At 47.9% G+C, this 16514-nt stretch overlaps 1 protein-coding gene across 2 annotated transcripts in view; it reads left to right on the forward strand.

Annotated features, from left to right (window-relative positions):
* Positions 1-1969: 1969 nt before the first annotated feature.
* The window catches only part of PDE1B (phosphodiesterase 1B, calmodulin-dependent), a 26972-nt gene continuing 12427 nt past the window's right edge, over positions 1970-16514 (forward strand). Inside the window, exons 1-2 of one of the 2 annotated variants that reach the window (XM_008588139.1) lie at positions 1970-2268; positions 2355-2471. In XM_008588139.1, the coding sequence (XP_008586361.1) occupies positions 2365-2471 (107 nt within the window). In that variant the 5' untranslated portion in view covers positions 1970-2268; positions 2355-2364. Of the gene's footprint in view, positions 2269-2354; positions 2472-12901; positions 13082-16514 lie in introns of those variants that run through there. The other variant, XM_008588140.1, reaches the window with a different exon arrangement.

The following is a 16514-nucleotide window of genomic DNA, read 5'->3' on the forward strand; positions in this document are numbered from 1 at the left end:
AAAAAAAAAAAAAAAAAAAAAAAAAAAAAAAGATTGGGAGACTTGACTCTGGCTTTATCACTCTCTGTGGGACCATATAATTTTTCTGGGCTTAGTTTTCCTTTTTATTAAATGAAGGGGATTAGACTAGATGGACTATAAAGACTGTTTCATGAACAACTTTTTTGTGGGATTTCCCCTTTTTAAAAAATGGGTTAGAGGGCCAGCCCATGGCTCACTTGGGAGAGTGTGGTGCTGATAGCACCAAGTAAGGGGTTAAGATCCCCTTGCCAGTCATCTTTTTAAAAATAAACAAACAAAAAAAAAATAAAAATGGGTTCGGAGTTGGGGTCCTGAGACAGCAGGATGTGCCACTGTGTTGATGAGAAATGTTGAGAGATCCCTCTGGAAGTATATATATATATGCCTCTTTCCTGCCTCTTCTAGTTTGAATACCTGCCTAAATTGGGAAACTCCCTAGCTCTAATCCTCATTTCCTAATTAGAGCTCTTTAGCTCTAACCCTGATTTGCAATTCTTCTGTAGTTTCTAGCTCATTCCTTTTTCAGTTGATAAGGAAGGAGATTGTTTCCAAGTTTTGAGAAATGGATTTTGTAGGAGTGTGACTAAGGTCTTAGATGCAGTTATTTCTTGGCTGGGACTATACCTCTAGCAAGAAGGGAAAAGGGGAATATGTGCTGAGGTTAGATGGACAGAGAGGTGGAAGTCCCAGTATTTTTATCCACTTTTTTCTCCATCTCTGATTCTGCCATCTACTTCTCTGTACTTCTGAGAACTAGTTCTGCTGATAGGTCTGCCTGATTTAAAGCCCTGACCTAACTTGGCAATTCTTTTACATTGAGAGTTTCAGCTGTGACAGTCCATCTTTTTCTTCACCCTACTGCTTCACTTTGCTTGTTTTTTCCCCTCCTTTGCCTGAAAAAGGGGGGCCTCCAGCTGACATTTAGAATAAATACCATCTCCTGTTCACCCCTCTTTACAACCTCCAGAGTTTTTCACATTCTGGGATCTTGATTAAAATTTGCATTAGTGGCCTGTTTGGGATCCAGCAGTTAGTGAATACATTCCACTTTGTGTTTACATAGGAGTTTCCCCAGTGCTAGAGTAAGTGGTCATTAAGGAGGAGAACAATACTAAGGAAGAGAGGTGATTCTTACAAGAGTCCTACGTAGGCCCAGTTGGATGGAAGAGGCTTTTTTCTATTACAAGGTCCTGAGTGCAATTTCCAGTTCACTCATTCCACAAATGCTTATTAAGCCACTAAGCTGTTTTGTGCTGGGCCTTTAGCCCTTAGATTTCTTTCTCTGAAGACAGAATATGGGGAAATGAGCTGGAATGGCTGCAGGAGGGGTTGAGATGAGATATCAGAAATGATTTCCTGGCTGTGTGGAGTTACTGTGTAGTCAAGGAAGATGTGGTGCTGCCTGTTCTGGAGAGCTTTAAACTTGGGAGAAATTCCCACCCGCCTGGCCAGATGGGTAGTTAGAGGCACCATGGGGAAGGCCACAGTGATGCAGACAGGTCAGGAAGATCAAACTGAGGGAGCTGAGGAGGGGTATGGGATGCCATCACATCTCAGAGCCGACCCTGAATTTTTCCCTTCAATGACAGGAGCACAGGTGGGGTCTGGTCTGGTTGGTGGCTTTACTCAAACAGTGTCACGGTCCCCCATGGAGAGATGCGCCCATTCCCTACTCCTTGTGCACACATAGGACACACAGGCATCTAGGCACACGTGCATATATGAAACCACACGCACACACACAGAAACTCAAAACACACACCGAGGGAACCACATAACCACCCACACTGTCCTGCCCGCCGCCTGCGCTGCAGTCTGTAAACACGCACTCACATCCACCCGCGCAGGGCACGCGCAGCCACTCGTACCGGGCGCCTGTTCCGTGTGCGTGCGCTCGCCCTTGGGCTCTTCTGTCTGTGTGTGCCCCCAGCATCCAATCGTTCCTCAGGAGGAGGAGGAGCAGTGTGGCTGCGAGGAGTGAGAGACTGGCGGGCAGGCCGAGGAGAAGGGAGGGGGAGCAGAGGAAGGGGGGAACCCGACCCAGGGAGGAGGAAAGAGGAGAGGAGGCGGCTGTGGCAGCGCGCGGCGGCGGCGGCGGCGGTAGCAGCAGCGGCGACGCGGAAAGCTTGGACTGTAAGCCCAGAGCTCGACTGGGCGGCGGGAGAGGAAGGAGCGGCAGGAACTGCAGCTCTGCCAGCTTGGGCCGAGCCTAGAGACACCGGCCTGGCTGGTCCACGCCAGCCGCAGGTGGGAAGGGCCTGGGATGGGGTGTGAGGGTCTCTCGGCTAGGGGCCGAAGCTGAGCCGAGGTGTTCTTTTTCCTCTGTTCCGTAGACGGCTGAGCATGGAGCTGTCCCCTCGCAGCCCTCAGGAGATGCTGGAGTCGGATTGCCCGTCACCCCTGGAGCTGAAAGCCCCCAGCAAGAAGATGTGGATTAAGCTTCGGTCTCTGTGAGTCTCTGGCCCGGGAATGGGGGAAAGGGACCTTAGGGAGCCGGAGGGGGGGTCTAGGGGGAGAAACAGCTGGAGCCGGACTGGTAGGTTCACTTGGTCGCACACATGTTGGTAGGTGCGGGGAAACACGGCCCTGACACGCGTGGCCAGGCCACATGTGCAAGGCATGTGTGGAAAGCCGGCTGGTTGGAGCGGGTTTAGGAGTTGCAAAGCTAATGATGCGCCTGTGTCTGCGGACCCCAGTGACACATGCAGTGCAGAGAGGAGACACAGTATGTGCAGTGTGGCAGGGCTGCAGATGGGCAGCATTTAGGAGGTGCCAGGCTGACTCACACGTATCCATGTGCAGGGCTGTGCACATGTGAGACACACCACATGTGTGCATGAGTCTTGTGGGTCACAGAGGTGTGTCTTCCCTCCCTCCCTCCCCTCCATTTCTCATATCCTTTGGTTTGTTCTCTCCTTCTGAAAGTTCAATGTATTGTTGTGGTCTTTTCTTTCTTTCTTCCCTTCATTTTTTTCTTCTCCCCCCGCCCCCCCTTTCTAGCAGCCAGTTATGAGTGAGAGAACATGCAGTATTTCTGTTTCTTTGTGTGGCTTATTTCACTTAACATAATTTTCTACAGACTCATCCATGTTGCTGTACATGGTAGAATTTCATTGTTTTTTTTATGGCTGAGTAGTATTCCATTGTGTATATATACCACATTTTCTTTATACAGTTGTCCGTTGATGGACACTTAGGTTGGTTCCATATTTTGGTTATTATAAATATAGCTGTAATGAACATGGGAGTGCAGGTATCCCTTCAACATGATAATTTCCAATCCTTTGGATATATACCCAGTAGTGGGATTGATTTACCAGTTTCACTATCTCCCACACCTTTCTAACCAAAAGTCTTTCCTGAAAATGAATTGCTGTTTCTTCCTTTCGTGTGAGTAGTGCTCAATGGTGAGAGAAGAGGATTCCCAGAAGGAGGCATTAAAACCTGGGGAGAGCAGGGGGTAGAGGCAGCTACCCCTCCAGAGTGCCTTAGTTGAGATGTCCTTACATGAGATCATGGTGGACAAGGATCACCAATCTTAATGATTAGATTATTTTGGTCTTCACTCACTTCAGCAATCTGGTCCTTAGAATGCTAGCTACATTTAATAACTTAGAAAAACACCATTCCTGATTATTAATCACCAGGAATAGATCCCCAATCTCACTTTCTCAAAGCAATCTTAATGATTAGATTATTTTGGTCTTCACTCACTTCAGCAATCTGGTCCTTAGAATGCTAGCTACATTTAATAACTTAGGAAAACACCATTCCTGATTATTAATCACCAGGAATAGATCCCCAATCTCACTTTCTCAAAGCAGTGAAAGATCTTGATATCAAAGAAGATCCCAAGTTGATGGCTTTCTGGATTTGGCCTTGTTTAACTACTGGGGAGGCTTTGACAATCAGATGAAGGGGAATACAATGATTTAGAGCTTTTTCTGGGTAAGAGGACAAAGTTCCCAAACTGTCTGGGTCTGGTTTCTGAAGAGGTGAGAAAGGAGGTGTTCCCCCTTTTAAATGGAAATAGAGACCTTCCCCATGGGCCAGGGTGGAAAGGGGTTGTTTAGTCTGGAAATAAGGGGGTAAACATAATTACCTCAGGACTGGGTACTGAATGGAAATGAAGACAGATGGAATATGTGTTTGTGTGTGTGTATATATATTTATAGATTTCCCTACTCAACACATCTGATTTCCCCTCTTCTACCCTTTTAATTTCTAATCTAGGACATCTAGTTGCTCCCCAGGGAGCTTGGGCCTCTGGATAAAAAGCTTACACTAATATAATTGTGTAGGGCAATTTTCTCTTGGGAAGAGCCTCCAGGAATTCTGTTTCCCATACTAGGACCCTATCAAGGATAAATTCAGAATCTAGAGCATATGAGCTTGAGAGAGACTCTAACTGTGGGATTTTACCTCTAGCTAGCAGGAAAATTTCCCTAACTAAGCATACTAAGCCTAGGCATGAGGGAGGCTGGGCGAGGCAGTCTGGAGATGATGGGTTGGCCAGGACAATTTTCAGCATCTCTAACCCTAAGATGAAGGATTTGACTTGGCTGTTCACTCTTCTCTGACTGAGACCTGAGGGCCTTGGGGAATGTTGGGAAGGTTAGTAGAGGTAGAAAGAGTTTTCTGTGTCTTTTGTGAATCAGGAAAAACTACGAGTAGTGACCACAAAAAAAAAAAAAAAAGAAAGAAAAACCATGAGCAGATATTGGTTTGCTATCCATTCATTCACTCATCCAACAACTATTCATTGAGTGCCTCCTGTGGCCAGGTGGTGCCTCACTGTGGCTGGGGATACAGTGGTGGACAAAATGGACATAGTTCCTGCTCCTTGGAGCTTTTAATTTGGTTCAACTCCATCAGTGGTGTGGAGAGTGGGGGAGACACCCTGTTCCTTGTTTTGCTATACCCACGAAGTGGTGAAGTTCTACCACTCTGGATTTCAGCCTAATTTTTTCTTCTGGGGGTTACACATACAGAGAAAGCATAGATATGAATTCTCTCTCTCCCAGGATAGTACAAGCATCACTCTCTTCTCTCTGCTCCAGTTTCTCTTGCTATTTTATATGTTACAGGTAGAACTTCTCCCTTCCTTTGGGACAGTATAGACATAGTTCCTTTCTTTTCTTCTTTCTCCACATGGTACACACTCAGGACCCCCAAGGTCTAGGCTCAATGTCCTATGCTGTGGTTCAAGGTCATTATAGCTGAGCTAGAGCAAGAACCCAGCTGGGGATTATTTTTGCTCATCTTTGTTTGGTACCTTGGACATAATAGCAACTTGATAAATGCTGTTAAATAAAGGAATGAACACATGAATTAATAAATATACATTTATTAGTCATGGAGCCCAGTTCTGTCTCTGGTTCTGTGGTGCATTTATACCTCCAGTTGGGGGAGTGAGGGAGTATGAAATGGAGATGGAGGAAAGGGAGATGATGATGTTGCTTTTTGAGAGAATGATGCTTAAAGGGTGTGGGATTTGGGACCTCAAGATAGAGCCTGGAACTGAAAAAGTTAGAGAGGATACAGAAACTATGACATTCAGATTGTCTGACTAAGATATATCAGGATGAAATGGTACCTAACATGTATACATATATGTCTGGGTAAAGGTTGACGTGCATGCTGGGGACAGTTTGTGGAAGCAAAGCTCCATAATGATGTCTCTTAGTTTTTATGTTTTTAAATGGCATGTGTGATAATAAATGTGTTGGGAAGGTATGTACTTACCTAAATCCCTGAAATTGTCCTAGGTATGAATGAGATAATGTACATGTGTATGTGAGTATGTATGTAGGTAATGGGATATGTATGATCTTGTGTATGTATTTGTGACACACTCTAATTTTTCGATAATGCTGGGGAGATCCAGTGGGCAGGAGGAGGAAGCTGAGGGACTGGACTGGGTGCCTCATTGATTTACTCTGCCTTTTGCCCTCATTTTGTATATGCCTCATGGAGTGATCTTCTGTGGCTCTTACCAGTCTTGAGAATCATGCTGCTATCCCCCTTTCTATGCATATGGCTATGGAGCTGCTGTGAAGACTGCAGGATAAACTGTAGTTCCCTGGACCTCAAGAGAAAAAGGAGCATCATTTCTCCCAGTCCTTGATGGGGATGATTTTTAGTGCTGTCCTCCTGGATTAGCCCTTCCTCCTTTATTTTCAGCCATGACAAAGGGAATCTCTCCTTCCTGGGTTTTATACCTAATTTATATTAGGTAATATGAGTTACCTAATAGGTTCAAGTCCCAGGGTCTGGGACATGATTTGGAAGAGTCTTGTTGATGAGTCATTATCTGGAAGGGGTGAGGGCAGGTATCCGGGTTTAGAGAATACAAGGCTGGGTGGGTCTGGAGGAGGGCTGTACTGCCGAGGATGTTGGCCACTGAGGTCAAAAGAAAGGAGAGGGACTTACTCCTTATCATCTCTCCCCAATGGTCAAACTAGAAGTGGACGGAGCAGTTGCAGTTCTGGGCCATGGTGAGTGTGGGGAGCCCAGGGGCTGCCATAGGTGGGTTCTATGAGCATTGGGGAATTTATCCTTAGTCCCTGGGCCTGGAAAATGTCATCAGGTATGCCACATACTATTTTAGAGAGTTTCTAAAGTCCCTTACAACCCAAATATCACTCTGCTTGTCCAGGAGCCTCAGGAGGCAGTTTGGAAAAAACAGAGAAAAGACTCCACATTTGAGGTTGAATTTGTCAGTTTTGCCCAGAGGAAGGTGAAGGAGATTGGGGATACTATGGGACTGAAAGGCCAGTTGAGAGACTCAGTAGGAGAGAAGCCTGGATGTCTCCAGACCCTTCTTCACCTACCCCCTGCCCAGGGAGTTCCTGAAGTCAATTAAGTGAGTGGCTGTCTCCCAGCTTCTTCTTTTTTTTTTTTTTGCCATCTCCCAACTTGGACAGGGATGGAGGGAAGAAAACCTTGAAACTGGTCTTCTCTCTCTTTTGAGTCTTTAAAGAAATCATGGAGGATTTGTCTCTAACTCCTCTGTTCACTCGCCTTCCTCTTCTTTGATTCTTTTTGAATCCTCTCCTCTTTCCCTTCCCTTCTTTGCCCCTATCTTCCTCTGGGTTCCCTTTCTCTGCTAGGTTCCATTTTTCTCTGCTTTCTTGTCTTGCTTCCTCTTTCTGTCTCTATTCCCTTTGACGTACCCTCTCACTCTTGCCTTCAGTTCTCCTAGTGCTCCCTCACCTTGGCTAGGAGTCAGAAAATCCCTGGGGCTCCCTCCCTCACCCAGGTGTTGCTGTGGTGATGGTGTGGGGTAAGTTTGCTGCAGGCACACTTTGGGGCCTTCTTAGGAGTCGAGCCCAACTCCAGTCTTCTGCTAGGCCTTTCTTTTGCCTTCTCAGCGACCTCATCCTCTCAGCTCCTCTGGGGAGGAAGCCAAGTAATTGCCTTTGAATCTCATGGGGCTGATTTTCTCAGGTATGGAAGTTGAATAGCTATTTTCCAGCTCCCTTCAGGACAGTAGCAGAGAAGGAGGGATAAAACCAGGGCAGCAGATGGGGTGGAGCTGAGACAACTGGGGAGAGTGGAAGTTGTTAGATAATGAGATTGTCCCATAAGGGAGGAAAACTAAATGGTCCCAGAGAACTGGGAAAGAATCCTGGAAAGGGGCATAGATGGAAGTTGAGGGGAAAAGAAGGGTTACTGAGAAGAGAAAAGAAAACTGAGTTGTTATCCACTCAACCCCAGAGAACTGGGAAAGAATCCTGGAAAGGGGCATAGATGGGAGTTGAGGGGAAAAGAAGGGTTACTGAGAAGAGAAAAGAAAACTGAGTTGTTATCCACTCAATGCAGGGGGGTCCCTAGTGGCAGTGCTCTAGTCCCTCTGCCCTAGTGTCCCCCAGTCTGGCACCTGCTCCTCTCCCCTCAGCTCCTGCTGCAACTATGGAGCGTATCCCTGTCTAGGAAGAAAACATCAGGTTAGGATTCTATTTCAGCCTCTCAGACCTGGCAGAGTCCACTGAGGGAGTTGTGATGGGGTTTTGGTAGAAAGACAGGCTTGGTGGGAAAAGAGCCAGAGTGTGTTCAGGGTGAGGCCTGGAGGCATGGGGCTGGGAGAAGAGCTAGAAAGGGGTGCTTTGGGTGGTGCTGTAGGATAAACCAGGTTCCCAGGTCAGTTGATTCCACAGCTGCAATGAGAAGTCAGATTTGCAAATAATTATGGTGGCTGCAGTGGGGTGATTAGGCTGCCAGCTGGTGTTGGTGCCAATTAGTTTGGGAAGGGAGGTTGGCTTGCTGTGTGGGGTGCTTAGTGCTTCTCTGGCAGGCAGGATCTGGGGGCTAGGAAGTTTCTCCTTTCATTCCTGTTCTTGGCTTCCCTGCTCCCCTGCTTGTTAGCTTTTGCTTGTCTAGCTTGGCACTATCTCCCTGGTTCTCTCCTCTATGCCCACTTTGTTTGGAAACTTCCTGGGGCCTGGGCTGAGTGAGCAAGCATGCCAATAGTGTTGCCAAGCTCCCTAAACCTTGACCATCTCTCTACCAATCAGTAGCTTTAGAAATTCCTATCTGAAAGATATATAATAAATCAAATTGCACTAGACTCACCTCAAAGATTTCTTTGCCCTTCTATTCTTTCCCCTTCTGCTCTTCTTTAACATGCCAAGAAAATTTGCTGTTGTTTTGATTGCAGTGAATAGATTGAAGATAGATATGCAGGAGAACTTGCTGGAAAATTCATGGAGGTTAGAATGTGACCTTCCTTTGATAAAAAAGAAAGCCACCCTCCTCCTTTAAGCACTGGGTTACAGCTGATTTGGGGGGAAGCAGTGAGACAGTAAGAAAGGATGAACTCTGAAACTGGGGAATCGAGGCCAAAAAAGAAAGCCACCCTCCTCCTTTAAGCACTGGGTTACAGCTAATTTGGGGGGAAGCAGTGAGACAGTAAGAAAGGATGAACTCTGAAACTGGGGAATCGAGGCCTAGGCATCCTACTTCCCTAGTGCCTCCAGGTCCTGAATCTGAGAACTGTAAAGGGTTACAGAGGAGGAAACTGACACCCAGAGATAGTTGGTAAGATGGGGGACAGCACTGGGACCAGACCCAAATCCTGCTGATCCACATCACACCTGCAGCCAGTCCCTTGCCAAGCTTCCAGGCTTACTTTCCCATCCCGGTTGCCTTCAATATCTGTTAGGCCCCCTGGAAGCAGCGCACCTGTTGGGATATGGTTTGGAGGGCTGGTGGGGTGTTTCGCATGGAGGTGGTTGATAAGCAGAATAACAGAGCAGGGAGGGAGAAGAGGAGTGGACAAATGAACCGAAGAAAGAGTTCTTCTGGACTCGGTGCTGGAGCCTCCTCTTCAATTTGCCTTCATCTGACCTTGCTTACCGCTCTCAATTCCTCCCTCTCTGAAGGGCTGAAGTCTGAGGGAGAGGTGACTCATTTGTGTGCTGGGCTGGGAGCTGGGACACCTGGGTTCTTATTAGTCTGGGCTACAGCTCAAGCTGCTTTGATAATTCCTTCCTCATGTGATCTGAGCCGTGCTGGGCTGTTGTTAGGAACACCTGTTAAGATGGCTTCTGGTCGGGAGGCAGAGGAGGAGTTGTTTTCAGGCACAGGCATGGGTGGAAGCAGACTCCCTGACATCCCCCTTCTTCAGTGTTTTCCCAGACTGTCTTCTGCAGCACCTTTCAAATCTCCTTTTCTTCCCTCCCTACCCCCTTAGTACCTCCTTCCCCTCTCCCTCCACCCTCCTGGTTTCTGTCCTCCTACTATCTTCCAGTCTTTCTCAGGCCTTGCTCCATCCCCTTCCCCACCCCACCCCCCAGCTCCTCCATCTAGTGCCTAGAGATCTCTCACCACTGCTGCCATGTCAACCTGCGTCCTGCTGCCTTCCAGGATGGCACCCCAGCTCTGCCACCAGGGGGGCTATTTTTATCCCTGGAGCCACCCCCGCCTCTATGCCCAGCCAGCAGCCAGAACAGGGGCTGCTCGTACAGCAATGGGAAGCCAGGGGAATGCTTGGGTGAGGTGGAGAGCTGGTTGTTCTTTGTTTCTGGGGCTCTGTGCTCTGCATACTCCCCAGCCTCTGCTTCTGCTGCCTCCCTGGCCACTGAGGAATAAGAAGCCAGAGAGAAGCCCTAGCCATCTAGTCTGGAGTGGTGGTAGCAGGGAGACTTGAACTTTTCCACAAATAGCCCAGGTACCATTTGGGGCCTGCGTGGAAAATCAGGGGTCCTGGGTACAAGGGTGGGCATATGGGACTTTGTTTATGAAGCACTCAATGAATATTTGCTGAACTAACTAAAGAAGGGATTGGACTAAATAAGAATCCTTGGCATTCATGTATCACTTTGTAGTTCCCAAGGTGCTCTCATACAACATCTCATTAGGTCCTTGTGAGAATTCTGTGAAGCATGTATTATTTACCTATTTTACAAACAAAGAAACTGGAGCTCAGAGTGACTTGGCCAAGTTTACACACAGTGATAAAATGTAGGCAAAAATTTCTGATTTTAACTTGTGTCCTCTTTCTATTGGATCTAGATGATTTCCTGGGTTATTTTAATTTCTGAGATTTTGGAACCTTGAGATCAGCCATTTAAATCCCTTCCCCAACACACACCTTCTCTCACCCCTACTCACTCCTCTTCTCTGACCAGAGGCAGAGTATCCTATTCTTTGTTTCCTACCCCAGCTCCTATTCTTCAGTGCAGGTTGGGGAAAGCTGAAGATTGGCTGGGGGTGGGGGGTGGGGGTGCAGGGAGGGGCAGGCATTATTGTTGGGCTCCTTTCTAATTTTGAACTATATTTAAGGGCTAAAGGAAAATTGATGCTGGACCCTTTGGGTCATCAAATCTATGTCCTGATTCCCAGCCAGGTAACAGTTTCCTTAACTTAAGAGTGTGGGCTGTGTGTATATGTGTGAGTGAATGTGTATATGTGAAACTTTTTCCCCAGGAAGGGATGGTGGTTGACCAATCTCCCTTCTTATTAGGAACAGTAAATAATTATAGTAGGCTAGGATGAGTGGTGCAGCTGCATGCTTATGTGGAGTGAGGTAGTGAGCAGTCATATGTCCAACTGGCTTTGGTTCTGCTGGGCAAGAGAGCAGAGGAATGGACAAGATATCCTCTCCAAGGCTTTTCTAGTCTAAGAAATCTCTGCACTTCAGCAGGAGGGTTGAGGTTAGTGCCAGAATAGCAGGGCCTGGAGTGAGGGGACAAGGTGAATGAGGGGAGCTGGCCTGGCTTGGAGGTTGTCAGTGTTCCAGGCTGTGTGCTGGAACACACCTGCCCCCGCTCCCATTCTCATCCCATCAAGCCAGCATGTCCACGGAACAGACCCAGTGGCTTGTCCCTGTCCCCGTGGGTGGCAGTTCTAGGACTCTTGACACTGGGTTTAGTTCTTTCTCTCTGAAAGCACTAATCAGCTTGTGGTCGTTGTGGGGAGTGTGGTGGTGGAGCACAGCGAGAAAGAGATGAGCACAGAGACAGTGGGTTTCTTTTCTTCCGAAGTCTGCAGCAGTCCTGCTTCATGGCTACCAGGAGTTCCCTAGAAAACGACTGGTAAATATTGCACCTCCATCCCTCTTGTTGCTGTTGAAGCCCACTTCCACTTGTCCCAGCACTCAGTGGGGCTGAGAAACACCAGGCTCGTGGACCTCATTTGTTTATAATCCTTCAAAGCTTTGACACAGTGACAAGGTATTTTAATTTCTCTCTGCTTTTGAGGGGTAGAGGTGGGGGGTAGGGGGAGACTTCCCGTCATAAAATCCTAGCTCTTGGCCTGTCTCTTTTCTTTTCCCTTTCTTCTGTCATACTCATCCCCACGAGTCTCTTTTTCTCATTTCCACATCACCCCCAGCCCTTAGACAAGGAGGTTGCAGAGCTCGGAACTCTTTTCGCTGGACGCGTTGGGCTTTGCCCCCTTCTCTCCTTCCTAGCCCCGCCCAGGCCCCCAGCTGACCAATCGCGGCCCCGAAGTACTTGTATCGGTGACGTCATCTCACAGCCAATCCGGAGGCGGGCCGGGGCTGTGTGCGCAGGTCCACTTCGTGCTGCAGAGGCCAGGTTCTTTCCTCTGCAACCTGAGAGACGGCAGAGTCTGGAGGCAGGAGAGGGGGTCGTGGTTCCCAGGCCCCAGGAGTGCCTCTTTTGGTCTCTCCTGAGCCATCTCATCACTTCTCCTCTACCTCTGAGCTGGATTGATCTCTCCCTAGTTAATTCACAATTATCTCCCAATCCCCGTTTTACAGATGAGAAAACTGGGGCTGGTAGTGTTAATTTGTTCAACCTCTTGGTTTGTATGAGCAAATTCTCCTTTCATGTACTGCTTGGAGGCGTGGGGTGGGGTGGGGGTGGGAGGCTTCCCTCCCTGTTGAGATGGTCTCTGGGTAAGGATCCCCTGACTCCTAGCTTCAGCGAGCCCCTCCCCTAACTTCCCACAGAGTTTCTTATTCTCAGTGGGAAGTTCATCCACCTGTCTTGGTTTTTTATGCGTTCAGGATTAAAACTCATTTTGAACAGTGGCCCCAGAAAAAGACCCTGAGAGGAGCTGAATCTGCTTAGCCCCTCTTGGGGGCTCTTGCAGGGCCCCTTCACCTCTCACTACAAAATTCCTCTCTGGGACAGATTCAGGATGGTTCCCTGTCCCTGCACCGTTAAGCCGCCTACTAACCCCCTTTTCGCAAAGAGAAGCCCCACCTCCTCAGAGCTAGGGGCTGGTCTGTGCTATTTTTGTCCTTTCTGGGATTCTTCTAAGAACAGATTCTTGTTTTCAGTCTGATTCAGATATGAAACTTTTCCCGCGGCCTCTCACCCAGTTCCGGTAGGCTGGGTCTGTGCCTCATCACTCCCTTCTTCCTCGAGCCAGGCCCCTCCTGTTTTCCTCCCCAGAGTTCTCTCTGGACAGTCGCTTAGTTCTGCTGGGATCTGGAGGAGGAAAACAGGGACCTAAGAGGGAGTTGTTCCCCGCTAGGGGGCCCGGGGCCCCCAGGTCAGCGTTTTGATTCTCTGAAGCAGGAAACTTTGATTCCCATGGCAAACCCTGTTCCTGTTCAGAGGAGCCACCTCCAGGGCCCCATCCTCAGGTAGGTGCCAGGGATGAGGAGAGGAGAGGGGAGGAGGAGGACAGGTTGCTTGTTGATCCACCAGTTGTAGTTTGATGGAGGGATTAAGACCTGACATTCCCCATATGTTTTGTGTGGTGTGTGTGCCAACTTCTACACCTTTTACTTCACCCATCTTGCCCTTCACCTTATTCTCCTCCCATTTCCATCTCCCTTTCCTTTTTATCACTTCCTCTTGATTATGGCAGGTGACTTAGCAGCGTTTCTGCCCTTTCTCTTCTTCCTGACCCCCAGCATCCTTAAGACCTCACACATCTCTGGGAAATTTCCTCATCTTAAGAACCCAAACCAGAAATAGAATTCTTCTCCTGACTCCCAGCCTCCTTGCTTCAGGCTTCCTTGTCCTGAGTACCCTACTTATGGTGATCTTTTCAGGAGCATAGTGGCAGGGGGCTTTGAAAATCCCCAGAACATCAGCCATGTGGTGATCCAAAGAAATGAACTGGTGGGGGCTGGGGAAGCTGAGCTCTTCTGAGTTATTGGGGTTATTTCGACCAGAAGTCTTCCCTTCCAGCTGGCTACCTAGAGCTCGGAGAGACTGGGTCCTTCCGGGTATCAGGATCTGAGGCTTTTCCCATAGTGGAAGGTAAAGGAGGAAGAAGTGGTGGTGGTAAAACAGGGGTAGGGGTGGAGGTGGAAGGAATGTTGGAGAAGGCTTCCAGTTTTCCTTGGGGCTGGAAGAGAATTGGACCGGGTTGAGCATCCTGTTCTACAGGAAAAGGGACCATTCCTGTGGCAGATTCTGAGGTCCGAGCAAGAAGGGTTGGATTAAAACAGATGTGGGTGGGGGAGAAGGACTTCCTACAGAAGAATAGTGAGGTGAGGACTTTGGGTGGGTTTGGAGAGATCCTAACTCTGAAGGACTAGAATAAGGCCTCTGCTAGGCTGGAAAACATGGTTTGTGTAGGAGGGTTATTTGGCTTCAGGAGGGTGCACTTTAGCACCTGGATCCTTTCAGCTGCCTGAGTCCAGGTCCTCTTCTTGGAGAACTCGTTTTTCAAATTTATTCTTTAATCTTTCTTTCTCTCCCTACCCCCCTTCTTCTGGTGTCTGTCATGTTTGGTTTAGATTTCAACAGAAGCTATACAAGAGCTCCTGGACAAGATCTAGAGGTGAGGAAAGGAGGAACTGAAGGGAGGAATGTGTTGAAAGTCAGTCTATGACCTTACTCTTCTCCCAGGCTCTCCATTAGAATTTTAGAAACTCTGGCTCAGAGATCTCAGTTGTGAGCTCTGGGAGAGAGGCTCTTACTTGATTAATCTGACCCTTTCTCTTTTATTTATTTAAGGAACTTTTACTGATTACATACTGTGTGCTCTGAGTATGGAAGCCAAGATAAACAAGTCACTGATAGTGCCATCAAGACCCTCACAGAGGGCCGGCCTGTGGCTCACTCGGGAGAGTGTGTTGCTGGTAACACCAAGGCCATGGGTTCGGATCCCTATATAGGGATGGCCGGTTAGCTCACTTGTGAGAGCGTGGTGATAACAACACCAAGTCAAGGGTTAAGATCCCCTTACCGGTCATCTTTAAAAAATAAAAAAAGACCCTCACAGTCTCCTAAGTCTCTTATGGGCCAACTGACATAAACACTTAGTTAAGGTTGGACTGACTGAGACTGAAGAAGCTGTGGTGGAATGGGTTTCCTCTGTTAGGGGGCTTCCTAATTACCAGCCTCTATCCAAATGAGACTTACTCTTTTCCACCTGGACTTGCGATAGAGAAGGCAAGTGCTTGTTGGATTCGAAGGGAGTGTGGTTTGAGCTGGGTAGGGCCAGTATGATGCTGGTCATTTATATGTAATTCCTATTTAAATCACATTTATGGAGACCCTTTATATGTGCCAGGTCTTTTGCATATATTATTTCATTTAATCTTCTTACTAATAGACTTGTGAGGCTGGTTTATTGTCATCCTCACCATTTTACAGATGAGGAAATTGAGGCTCTAAAATAAAGGTTCTCAAACTTTGGCATGCATTAGAATCATCTGGGGTATTTGTTAAAAATGCAGATCCCTAGACCATATCCTCAGAAATTTTGGTTTAACAGCTGTGGAGTGAGGCCTAGAATCTATATATTTAACATTTATTCAAGGTGATACTGATGCTGGTGGTCTACAGGCCACATTTTAATAAATAGTGATTAAGAGTTAGTGACTTGCCCAGGGGCTCACGGCAGGAAGTGATAGCTTTGAACCCAGGATTCCTGCCTCCCAGACTACTCTCATACACCATGCCACAGCCTCCTAGACTCCTCTCACACATCACGCCATAGCTGCTTCCTGAGCCATGGTTTCTACGTTGGAAATAGGGATCGCAATTCCTTCTCTGCCTCCCTCCCTCATAGGCTTATTGCGAAGATAAAATGAGATAATGTAGGAGAAAACACTTTTTAAAATGTAGAGCTGGCAGCATTGTTAGTGATTATGCAAATACATGCAAATGAACACCCGTGGGCATGGTTGTTCACTTTGGGAGCCTATGCTAGGATGTGTGTTTCAAGAGGTGGGTCGAGAAAGAAACTGGTAGAACTTTGGTGGTGGGCATTGACCACTGGGGGCAGAGTTTTTTGTTGAGGGCTGAATGAAGTGGAAGGTTAGGACTGGGGTGGGAATCTAGGGAAGAGATGGGACCATAGGCAGTAGAAGAGGCCTTTCTTTCTTTCTGGGTTGTATGTCTCCAGATTTGAGGGTCCCTGGCCATGGGAGCTGATCAGGAGAGGGAAGCCCTGGCTTGTGCCTGGGCCCCATAGGCAGAGCATACCTTTTTGTTCTGTGATCTCTGGGTAGGTACTCTGGCAGATACTGGCTCATGAGCCCCTTTCTAGCTCATTTCTCTGGGAAAGCCTTTTATGAGGTCTAGCCTCTATTCCTCCTCCCTAATGAAGCCCAAGCTGGGGCTGAGCTTTGCTAAAACTGTACTCTTTCTTGTTGAACAACCTGCTGTTTCCAGATGGAGATAGTGCAGCAGGAAGGCTGGAAGTGAGATTTGAAGATAGCCCACTGAGGAGGCTGTAGTGCCATCCTCCAACTTCTTTATCCTCCCATTTTTGCCCCATTCCCTTCTGCCCCATTTGCTGTCAGATATGTCGGCCAGGACTGCTGGGCCCTGAGGTGAGAGTTGGCCTGTGATGCTTTCTGGGACTGGCTATTTGGGGCACCCCTGTTCCAAAACTGCAGAGACCCCAGGATTCTAGAGCTGCTTCTGTTCAGGAATGCCATTGTTCTCCCTTCCCCAGCATCCCTGGGAATTGATGCTAATTTCAATCTCTGGTCCCTGACTCATTCTCTTCTCCTCACTGACTCATAGGGTGACCTTGGGTATCGGAAGCCCCTCTCAGTGGGGAATTGTGATGGCTACCATATCACCGTCCCCCTCCCCCCCCCCCCCCCC

Source organism: Galeopterus variegatus, unplaced genomic scaffold, assembly GCF_000696425.1.
Source record: "Galeopterus variegatus unplaced genomic scaffold, G_variegatus-3.0.2 Scaffold4683, whole genome shotgun sequence".
NCBI lineage: Eukaryota > Metazoa > Chordata > Mammalia > Dermoptera > Cynocephalidae > Galeopterus > Galeopterus variegatus.